Source organism: Diabrotica undecimpunctata, chromosome 3 (assembly GCF_040954645.1).
Source record: "Diabrotica undecimpunctata isolate CICGRU chromosome 3, icDiaUnde3, whole genome shotgun sequence".
NCBI lineage: Eukaryota > Metazoa > Arthropoda > Insecta > Coleoptera > Chrysomelidae > Diabrotica > Diabrotica undecimpunctata.
The window spans coordinates 150,160,155-150,172,757 of NC_092805.1; the positions used below are offsets into that span (position 1 = coordinate 150,160,155).

Below are 12,603 nucleotides of genomic sequence, written 5' to 3' on the forward strand. Positions count from 1 at the left end.
GCTCCTTGGTCAATGCTCTTTGCTGATGATGGTGTTAGTAGAGGAGAACAAATAAATGGAGGAGAAGTTGGAGTGTCAAAAAAGAATATTGCAGAGGGTGAACTTAAGGTTAGCAGGTCGACAACGGAGTATATGTGCTTGGGACAAAGAGGAATGGTTGGAAATGTAGAATTGCTTGGAAGAAAGCTAGGATGAGTAGGAGAATTTAATTACGTTGGCTCCTACATAACGTAAAATGGTACTCTAGATCGAGAAATTGCCCACAGGATAAAAGCTGGTTGGTGTAACTAAAAGCGAATGAAAGAACTACTTTGTGACCAAAAAATCGGGAAAGGGCTAAAAGAAAAGATAGACAAGAGTGTGGTGAGACCTACGTTGGTGTAAGGCGGTGAAGTGTGGCCTGTAAAGAAGAAGGAGGTAGCTGAAATAAAAATGTTACAGTGGATGTTGGATAAGACTATCAGGGACATGATCAGAAACGACTTGATTAGGAAAAGAGTTGAGGTGACTGTAGTCTCAAAAAAGATTCAAAAACAAAGACTGAAGGAAAGAGCTGTTAAAAATTGATGGAAGAAGACGTAGAGAAAAATCTAGGAGAAGATGAAAGGACTGTATGGCAGAGGACTTAAGAGAGAAAGGCTTTGGTGAAGAAGATCCGATGGACAGAAATGAGTAGCGACGAAGAGTAAGGAACAGCGACCCCTAAAAAGATAAAGCACGACAATAATACAGCCCTGCATAAAATCTTTGAAGGTATTAGAAAGAATCAGCGAAGATGTAGAAGGAAAACAAATAACGAAGTCATATGTAGATCAATCAAATGTAGATTAAACTAAATGTATGATCAAACCAGAAAATTCGAGCGCAAAGAACAAGTTGGTTGGAGGCTTAGTTAGAAGATGTAAGAGGATTAGAAGCAGTTAGTTAGAGAAAAAATTCGATTATTAGGTATCGGACTCAAAAAAAAAACAAAACAAGGACCAGAGAAAAATTAAAATTATTTGTAAATAATCGTTTGAAAGATATATCGCTAGTATATCAAGGAATCTTTTCTCCTTTAAAATATAAAAACATGTCCTGTTTCTAGGGGATTAAGTACATTAAAAATTACTATAGTATTATCTGACACCTTTTTAAACCATTTCAATAAATAATTTAATTCAATCAAAATATCAATCATTTAAAAGACAATCAATCAATATATTTCAACGGTACTAATTTAAAAATTATTTTTGTATCACATTTGTATACATATGCATATATACTAACGACCTTTGTACCACCTTAGGAATAAATATTGTGTCTAAAAAATTAGCAGAAAAAAATTTAAAAAAATACTCAAAAATATTATGTATGAAAAAGTTTAATCAATTTTATGATAAACAATAAAATAAACAATATCATTTCATCTTTTTTGCGTTGTATAAATATACAACGATGACGGCTTTCTGACGCGCGAATAATTGTTCCTGTGAAACATGAAAACTTACAACGGTTGGCTTTGTGATTTCTTTAATATCATTACAAAAGCCAAACGCACGGGAAATTGTAAATGTTTAAAATCAAATGGTATGTTCGTTGTAACCATCGGTACAACGGGATCAAGATATCATCTACTTTGAGGGTTGAGGAGGGTGATAAGGTTGATTATTGTTACATAGCATAATGACAACTAATCGTACTTTGAATTGTAAATTGTTAGGTTAGATTAGGTTAGGTTAGGTCCATTTAACTCCAGTGAATTCAAATACTCGATTTGATATGAAAGATAGTTTATTAACTCATCCTGATTTATAACTTTATCAACTGATTTGAACGAAAACAACTTTCCTGGAAGAAAATTTAGAATGGTCAACAATGAGAGATATCAAGTGTTTTCATGATGCGTTTTATGCAGCTAAGGACAAGATTGCTTTATTCTATAATTTTGTACAGTTCAACTACCTAAATGTCGCCCTAAAAAAAACTCTCAACTCAAAACAACGTCTGAGAAAAACTTTGTAAAAAATAGTGTAATGGAGTAAAATATTCCAGTTTGCCAAAAAGCCGTTTTAAACATATTACATATTACCAAACATTGTCTCACATTATGAAATCATTTGTAAAAGTAGGAGAAGCACCTATGGGAAAAAGGGGGGGTCACAAAAAAACTGTAAAATTTAAAGGAAAACAAGAATCAGTTCAAAAATTTATTAATACTTTTAAAAGTATTGAATCGGATTGAACCTGGATAGACAGATTACCAGAAATACAAAAAATATAATTTATAACTCCTTGGAGTTGGGAGCAGAGAATTGGGTAATAAATAAACGAAACAGGTCCAAAATCACAGCAACTGAAATGGAGTTCATGAGAAGAAGCTGCAGCTTCTTCTCATGAGTGACAAAAATGGATCGCATCAGAAATGAGGAGATAAAACAAAGAATGGCAGTAGAACAAGATATACTCAGCTACATCGAAGAAAAACATTTAATTTAGTATGGACATGTGAGAAGAACAGATACATACAGAACAAGGTGGATAGCAAAGATTTTGGATTGGAGTCCACCAGGAGGGATGAAAAGAGGTAGATCCCGAAGATCATGGAGAGATGAAGTGGACGAGGCCATGGAAAGACGAGACCTTATAGATGGAGAATAGCAGAACAGAAAGGACTGGAGACGTTGGCTGAAAGAAGAAAGGCGGCGACAGCTGTAAAAATTCTTATATAGATAGATAGAAAAGTATTGAATCGCATTACTGTCGCTCTTCTACACGTACGCGCTACCTTTCTTCCGATTTGTCAATAGAAAAGATGTTCCAAATGTATATTAATCAGTGTTCTCCAGAGGAGAGAGTAAAACCATCATACTTTAGAATGATTTTTAAATAATCTTAGCTTTACTACTCCCCATAGATATGTGTTCCCTATGCATTGAGTTTGCAGAAAAAATTAAAAGATCCATAGATGAAGAAGAGAAGACAAAATTGATAACGATTGACAACGAAATTTCTTTTACCGTTTTCGACAGGCTTAGCAAAATTGATTTTCACTCTGAAGTAACCACCATTAGGCTAATGGCAGACAGCTGCAGTGGGCAAAATAAGAACACTACGCTAACTGGAATGTGCTGCAAATGGCTTTCATCAAGAGCACCAAAATATGTACAAAACATCGAGGTAATTTTTCTGGTGGTAGGCCATTCTTTCTTGCCAGCTAATAGGGTCTTTGGTAATATTGAAAAATAATATTAAAAAACTGAAAGTTATATGGCACATAAAAACGTATTTGGAATTGTTTTTAAAAATAGCTACAGTTACTTACTTAGGGCAAAATTGCAAAGTGTTTAATTGGAAAGAAACAATCTCAAGTGTTGTTAGACCCACTGGTACATGGCATTAGTAGTTCTCCTCTAATAGCAAAATATTACCATTAGAGGAGAAATTAATTACAGAAATGATTTGCAAAAATTTAAAAGTGTTTTAAAGAAAGATTGTAGATCTATATGATTGACCCCGTTATTATAGAAAGTGGTCTGCAAAAAGCAAATTCACTTAAACTTAAAGATCTTGATAAACTCTCACCAAGTACTTTGGAAACACTTGGAGAATCATGGATGAACTCAAGTTTTTTGATATTACTTTCAAATAATAATTAACTAGAGCAGCTAGCAGTTCAGGAAGGAAGTGATGATGTAGTACCAGATATTGAAGAAATAATAGAGGAAGCAACTTGTGAGTTTTTTGAAAAACTTCGTTCTATTTTAGTGTAATATATTTTATATAATACATATTTTGTTTCTTAAAAGTTTTGTTAAAACAAAATGTTGCTGTTTTATTTTTATGAGCTATCATAAATAAAATTATATGTAATACTCTCCAAGGTAAAATAAAAACCTTTTATTATTTTCTTGCCGAATTTTAGTATCAAAACCGGCAATATACACGTTTTAGTATCAAAACCGGAATTCCGCATTATTTTTTTTTAATTAAAAAAAAACTGTTAATAATTTAGGTAAAGTTTCTTCACTATTTGCTGTCATTAGCCATTGTCTTATAAATTAAACTATATTTGTTTCGATATCACCTAAAATAAAGGCATCTTATATATATATATATATATATATATATATATATATATATATATATATAAACGTTATTACGAAACCATAGTTTACCATAAATCAAATATATAAATACTTAAGTATTATGTAATAGTTTTCATTGATTTCAGGCTAGATATAATTATACGAAATCAATTGAGAAAATCCATTCGGAGCTTAAAAAGAAAAAATTAGAGGAAATAAAAAAACTAAAGGAGGAGGAGAAAAAAAGACAAAAAGAATTAGAAATATATCAAGGTAAAGTAATTTATTTTAATGCATTAATTTAATAACAAATACAAAAAAACTTACGGTATCTGATTATTTTGCGACGATCTAACTTTATCATCACTTCAGTTTTTGTTTGCAAGTCATTACCATAAAATATATACATATGTATATATATATATATATATATATATATATATATATATATATATATATATATATATATATATATATGTATATATTAAATATTTTACGCTATATGTGATTTCTGTGGTTTTCCGGGTTTGATTCCGCGTTGAATAATTGCCTACGTTTCGACAAGGTCGCACTTGTCATTGTCAAGTAAGGTAGTAGCGCTTCTTGCTGGTGCTTGAAGTGAACCGACTCTCCTGGTCGATGCGTTTAAGGCTTCTTGCGATTGGTCCTGTCCGTGTGTAGGTAGGCAGGGTCCTACTAGTTGGTCTTGTGGTCTGATGTATTTTTGACTTTTTCTGTAATACCGTTTTCCATGTTATTGAAAGTCTTCGAGCGTCATCTCTTTGGTTTAGACTGTTGTTTTTTTTTCTATTTTTATTGATTCTCTGAGTTCGCGTTTTCTTTTAATTTCAATGTTAGCTAGCAACGCAGTTTGGTTCAGTTTTATTGTATGTCCTGTGTTGGAGACATGTTGGGCAAGGGACAACGGTTTTTTCCTCCTTTCGATAGCATTTTAATGTTCTTCTCGTCTAACATTGATTCTTCGATTGGTCTGTCCGATGTACGATTTGTCACAGTTCCCACATGGAATCTTGTATACTCCTTGATTTTCTAACGATATTTTTGTTTTGGCGGAAGGTAAAATGGTTGAGATTTTTCTGTCGGTTTTAAATATCATTTCTATTTGGTGTTTTCATAGCACTCTCCCTATTTTCTATATTGTACCCTTTACACGTGGTAGAATGGCTTTTGCAATCAATTTTTCCTCTTCTGTTGGATTCTTAATTTTCATCGCTTTTTCTTAGCGCTGTTTTCACACTATGCATTTCTTTGTTTTTATGTTCTTCATCTGTCATCTTTCGGATCGTGTCATCAGAAGTTTATTGACTAAATGTAATTGTGCAGGATAAGGATGTGAATCGATATCTAAGTATCTGTCGGTATGTGTGGGTTTTCGGTATACGGTGTGTCCTATGTGCCTTCTTAATAAAGAAGGAAGGCGCTGTTCAACCCGGAAGACTGTTGAGTGTAATATTAATTTTTGTAATAGTATTAATCTTAGCTCTAGGTTATATATATACATATATATATGTTAGTTTTGATATTTCCGCGGGCGCTGTATGTTATAATAAAGAAAGAAAACGGCAACATTGGATATACAGTGTATCGAAAACCAACTCACACTGACAGATACCTACATGCAGATTCACACCACCATCCTGCACAATTGAATTCAGTCATAAAAACTCTGACTATAAGATCTGAACGACTAACAGACGAAGAACACAAGAAAGAAGAAATGCAGAAAGTTACAAAAGCGTTAAAAAACAACGGCTTTTCCACACACAGAATCGAAAAGGCACGAAGACCACAAAAAACAACAAAATAAATAAAAGAAGACGAAAAACCGATTGCCAAAACCACTCTACCGTATATTAAAGGCACAACAGAGAAGATAAGCAGGGTCCTGAGAAAACACAAAATAGAGACTGTCTTCAACACCGACAGAAAAATCGCAAACATATTACCATCTGCCAAGACAAAGATTCCCCTAGAAAACCAAGGAGTATACAAAATTCCCTGTGGAGAATGCGATAGAGCCTATATTGGACAGACAAATAGAAGGATCCAAGTAAGACAAGAAGAACATCGCAATGCCATCGAACGAAAAGAAACGACGTCATCCCTAGCCCAGCATTCTTTAGCTACAGGACACAAAATTGACCTCCAACATACGGTAATGTTAGCGAATGTCGAAAACAAGAGAAAACGAATTATCAGAGAAGCAATAGAAATAGAAAAACAAGAAAATAATTTAAATTCTCGAGACGATGCCCAAAGATTGCCAAAAACATGGAAAACAATTATCCCGAAGAATAACGCAAGAACGGAATCGACCAAGACCCCGCCCACTGACCTGCGCACCGGACCTATTACAAGAGCGCGCGCAACACGCAGTAACTACAAAAGCCAGCTGCCTAACACCCGTAGTGTCACTTCCACTCGAACATCGACAAGAAGCAGACCATCCAGAGAGACTTGAAAATGGCAAGTGAGATCTTGCCGAAACGTCGTCAAAATGGTTTTTATCAAAACCAACAACATTTAACGCGGAGTCAAACCCGGAATACCATTGATATAACATATATATATATATATATATATATATATATATATATATATATATATATATATATATATATATATATATATATATATATATATATATATATATATATATATATATATATATTATATATATATATATATATATGTATATATATATATTATATATATATATATATATATATATATATATATATATATATATATGTATATATATATATTATATATATATATACATCAAGTACATTAATATATTTTTCAGGAAAGTATACACGATTATTCTGGAAAATATGGCACAATACATTTGGTCATTTAGGAGAAGACTGGGTCTTCTTAGCATTTCTAGGAATTATTGTAGCTGTTATAAGTTACACAGTAGATAAGGCAGTATGGTTATGTAATAACGGTATGTAAAAATAATATTGTTTATTATAGTTATTAAAATATAATTATATTTTTAATGATTTAAAATTGATTTCGATGCGTTTTATAAAAAAAAATTAGAGAATAGTTCTCAATTCATTGTCAACTGTAATATTCCTCTCCGGTCTTTTATAGAAGCTTTGTTGGCTCTTGTTATTAGCATATTCTTATTTTTCGTTTTCTGATTGCCTATTGTAAGGTAAGAAAAACCTTTTGTTTCAAATTGAAACTAGGTCAGTGCCAAAATGTGATATAGGTAAAATAATTATTAAGCAACTAAGCGGGAAATGTTACTCCTATGTTATTATTGTAACCATGCCTTAGAGGCTGCATATTTAAAACCTTTCTTTCTGCTGACTGTCGTTGTGTGAGTCGCAACGACGACTTATCTCAATTGTAACCACGTGAAAGTTTGCAGTAAAGTGAAAAAGTACCATGTGTCTTTCTTTTCGGGGAAAATGTTAATCTGAAACCCCGTTGGGCTAGAGCAGTGGATGCCCAACAGCACATTATTTATGGATCTGTAACCTAGGCATCTCACAGAACGTGGAAATGCCCCTTCGCTGGTTCACGTCGGCAAAGAGAAACAGAAAATACATATTACTGAAAGGAAAATAGAACACGGTTGGCACCCCATGTTAGTGTGAAATTAATAAATATTTACTTTTCGATCACTATCAAAAAGAAACGTGTCCCCTCGAGATCGAGTGTTTGGTACCACTAGTGTTACCGGTAAAAATTTTAGTGAGTTGGGTAATTTGTACAGTGATAAAAATTCCAACACAACTTCGTTAGAATACTCCATGGTAAAATTGCCACGACACTGGCCTTACCTGTCCCTAGTCTGTCTGAAGGGTTATAGTAAAAGTAAAATCGACAAACCACGGGACTGGATGCTCTGGCCATAAATAGACCGTTTTGCCCTATCCTAGAGATCGTAAACCACAAATATTAAAGGTAAAAACGATATTTCACGTTGGGTTGGTTCACACTTTTATACTTTTGCTTTTTTTGCTATATTAGGGAGTTTTTGTAACTACCTAACGTAACGTATCTTCCTATACGTAAAGAACTAACGTATCGAATAAGATGAACATTAAATTGAGAGTTAAAGTTCTACACGCAACGTAACGATGGTGTTGGCCTTATCGGAATAGTGATTAACTAATAAATTGTCAGTGCCAGTCTTGTCCTTGTCATTTAACCCTATTTTTGATATTCAAAATAAAAAATAAATATTTTTTTGAACAGTTTTTAATTTTTGAGATGGACGCGATATTAAATGTAGATGCCTTTATTGATGATGAAGAAGACGAAGACATAGAAGATGCCCTTCTTCTCCACATCTTGCACGACTATACGGCCGTTTTAATTTTGATACTATTAAAAATATTTTTCGCTTTTGAATTAAATTCCATCTTTCTGGATGGTCGTAAGGGTTCTTGCCTACGACTTCCTTCAACAAGAACAAATCATCTCCATTGCTGAAGTGAAGTCGTTTTCTACTGCTTTCCATTATTTATAAAAATCTAAACAAATATACTTAACCACAAATGTAAAAATACACGTACCACGTGTGCTTATGAAATGTGGATGTTGAAATTTTGGTAATCGGGTAAGACTCCCTTGCGCATTCGGTTACCTTCGGCTCGATAGGGATGCGTATGAACGTAACGTACCAGCCCGTTACGTTAGGTAATCCGTATCTAGATACGTTAGTTCAACCATTAATGCGCATGCTTATATGTCAAAAAGATACGTTACGTATACGTATTTACTTACACAAAAACTCTCTATTATATATTTTCTATTTCTCTTCGCCGATGAAGAACGCTGTTCCACATTCTGTCAGATCGCACTTTGACAGGTACGGCCAGTATCATGGTCCTTTTACTATGGAGTGGACTAACGAAGTTGTGTTGAAATTTTTATCATTCTGCCACATGCCACATTTTTTATTTGAAAGATTTTTTCTTTGGCGTACAGATTCTTGGTAAATCGATGTTTTTCCGTTTCCCCTTTACCTAAGAGGTTTTAGAGGAAAGCCCGGGGGTAAAAGGGGTAAACTTTTTTCATATTTTTTAACAGCCTAAAATTGACATTTTCGGCAAAATTCAGCTTGTTCATATGATTTTTCTTTAACGAGTGGAGTAATATTACAAAAAGAACAAATAATAATTTGTTGCCGTCCATGTAAATCAATCGTTTTTCTTAAACCTGTTATGATTTTAAAATGATTCAGAATTCACACTAAATTAGTGCTTTGTTTTTAGCAGTCTAAACAAATATTTCTTAAACAATATCTGTGTTTACATAAAATATTCACGGTAGCGTCAGGTAATACTAATTATATCGTCAAATATACATTTCGCATACGTAATAAGCAACGTTTCTACGAATTGCGTGCAATTAAGAGATTATCGGCCAATAATAATAAATAGTATAATAAATATACCGGTCCAGTATCCGTCATAATTTTTGATTGTAGTAATTACTATGCGTAATCATTTAGACCATATAAATAATAAACCAGTGACGTAGCTAGAATTATCTTAGGATAAACTCGGTTCGCTATTCCCAGTCCGAACTGTCTAGTGAATTTAGTAATTATTTTTTTGCGAAGTTAGTTACTTTTTGACAGACTAAAAGTGGCTGGAAATTACTATACAACCAAACACACGTACTTATAGCCAATATTAATAGTAAACAAACTAAATGGTAAATAAAATAGAACTTTGCGAATTACCGACAATCAATATTTATTTATCTGCACCATATAATAAATAGTTATGTTAAATTATAACAACTGAAATATATTTTTTAAATATATACTACCCAAAATTTGATGGGTTTAGTATACACTTCCACTATTTAGAATAATTCTTCTTTTTTTAAAGAAAGAAGTCTGTAATAGTAGGATGCTATTAATACTGAGAAGTAGAAATTGTTGTGTTGTAGGTTTCCGACAATGAATCTGTCAAAATGTGCCCTAACTAAGCGAATGGAGTATACCTCCAAAACTTATGGTTATGTTAAAAGAGTTTCAGTTATTAAATTTTGGTTTTTTAGGCCTACACGCCTATCCAGTAGTATGTAGTAGTAGTATGAAGTGAGTAGCGCCGAGCCACTAACCTCTATCTCTTGTCGTATTGCTCATCCATAAGTATATCCGATACACCAGCATATTCTAGTCTAAGTAGCAGATCCATTTTAGATTTGAACTAGTACATTAACCTTTTTGTTTTCCAGCCAGCGTTTAAACTATCGATCCAATAGATCATTCACAGTGAAGTAAATGCGATTCATCCGCCCGGTCCACTTGGTTATCTGACCGACAAGGATCCAATTATAATGATGAAAAACTGAAAACTGTTTCTTCTTCTTCCTCTTTATAAGCAATTCTGCTTGTTCATTGGCGAATTAATACTCTATGGTAGGTTGTCACTTCATTTTTGCGCGGTCCTCCGATATTTCTTCTGCCGATTGGTGACTTATCTCTTCCTATTTTCACGATACGGGTCTCCTCCATTCTGCTTATGTGATTATTCCATTCTTTTTTCTATTTTGTGTCCATTCATTTATACACTGTAAGTTACATTTTCTTTTAATAGCCTCAGCGTATTTCCTATAATTCTTCTCAGTACTCTCATCTCTGCCGTTTCCAGTAGCCTTTGAGTTGCGGCTGTGTCGGGTCTTGTTTCTAAAACATATGTCATTATTGGTCTTAAACTAACTTTATAAATTCTTGACTTCACCTCAGTGTTAATGAGTCTATTTCGCCATACAGTGTTATTAATGTATCCTGTCAATCTATTTGCATTTTGTACTTGATCTCTCACTTCTTTGTCCAGGTCTTCATAGCTAGACAGTATAATTTCCAGATATTTTATTTCCATTACTTGTTCAATACTGATGTCATCGATTTTTATTTTACATCTGATAGGTTCTTTGCTGACTACTATTGTTTTAGTTTTCTGAGATGAGAATGTCATATTAAATTGTTTTGCTCTCATGTTAAATCTGTGGACTAGTCTTTGCAGAGTATCTTCATCTTGGGCTATCAATATTGCGTCGTATATGTAACAGAGTATTTTTATTTCTTTGTTTCCCATTTTGTAGCATCTTCCTTTGTAAACGCTTTTGATGATTTCATCTCTGATCAAGTTGAAGAGCTTGAAGCTCAATGAATCCCCTTGTCTTATTCCGCTCCTTATTTCTATAGGTTATCTAAGTTGTCCATCTATTCTGACTTCTATTTTGTTGTTTTGGTAGATGTTTTTGATAGTCTTTATAATATTTAGGGGAACTTCTCTATTATATTCAATCTATATTCAGAGGAAATATTTAGTGAAGCCTTGGAAAATAGCAAACATGGAATCCTTTTAAATGGAGAACGCCCAAACAACATCCGCTATGCAGATGACACCGTTATTTTTGCAGACAGTTTAAACAGTTTACAGCAACTAAAAAACAAAGTAAATGAAGTAAGTAAAAGATTTAGACTACAAGTAAACATATCAAGAACTAAATTTATGGTCTTTAGTAAAAATAAAATCAGAGGCGTCCAACTGCTTATCAAGAATACACCAGTAAACGGAGTAAAACAGTTTACCTATCTTGGAACAATAATAAACGAACAATGGGATCACTTACAAGAAGTAAAATGTAGAGTAAAGAAGGCTAGGAGTGCATTCAACAACATGGCCACACACTTTAAAAGCCACAACCTTAATCTGGAGATAAAAGTAAGGCTCCTACGATGTTATATCTTCTCGATATTATACTACGAAGTTGAATCCTGGACACTCACTAAAGCGATGGAGAAAAAACTTGAAGCCTTCGAGATGTGGCTAAACAGAAGAATGCTAAGAATATCATGGACGGACAAGATCACCAACGAGACTGTACTACGAAAAATGGGAAAATAAAGAGAAGTGACGTATACGATTAAAAGGAGAAAGTTGGAATATTTGGGACACATGATGAGAAACTGCACTAAATACAGATTACTGAAAATAATCCTTCAAGGCAAACTTTTCGGAGAGCGAGAAAATATCACGGTTAAAAAACCTGAGAAAATGGTTCTCCACAACAACTGATCTATTTAAAGCATCAGTTAATAAAATAATTATAGCCAGAATGATCGCCAATATTCGAAACCAATAATCACCACAAGCAGAAGCGATTATTTTTAAGTACCTAATTTTGATTAATGCATGTAGTGCATTATTGTAAAAGATTACTTAATGCGGAAAAAGATAACTTAAGATTTATATATCAGAATAAGTAGTTTTTTTTTTCACTTAAGTTCAACATATTTAAAAACATCTGATTACATTTCTTCTTCTTCTTAGCCTTCTGTCGTCCATGTTTGGATATAGGCCTCTTCCAACTCCTTCCATCGGTATCTATCCTGAGCAACATATTTCCAATTTCTTCCGGCTATTCTTTTAATATCATCAACCCATCTCATCTGTGGTCTTCCTCTTGGTCGTTTACTTTCGTAAGGTCTCCAATGTTGTATTGTAGTATTCCAACGTTGGTCTTT

At 33.3% G+C, this 12,603-nt stretch overlaps 2 protein-coding genes across 4 annotated transcripts in view; one reads left to right on the forward strand and one right to left on the reverse strand.

The window, feature by feature from the left end:
- Nucleotides 1-12,603, reverse strand: part of LOC140437561 (chloride channel protein 2-like) — a 293,059-nt gene that overhangs the window by 222,250 nt on the left and 58,206 nt on the right. The gene's annotated exons all lie outside the window — the stretch shown is intronic.
- Nucleotides 1-12,603, forward strand: part of LOC140437559 (chloride channel protein 2-like) — an 81,297-nt gene that overhangs the window by 47,722 nt on the left and 20,972 nt on the right. For all 3 annotated transcript variants that reach the window (XM_072527154.1, XM_072527153.1, XM_072527152.1), the window contains 2 exons: nt 4,214-4,340; nt 6,895-7,038. In XM_072527154.1, coding sequence (XP_072383255.1) covers nt 4,214-4,340; nt 6,895-7,038 — 271 coding nt within the window. The remainder of the gene's footprint in view (nt 1-4,213; nt 4,341-6,894; nt 7,039-12,603) is intronic.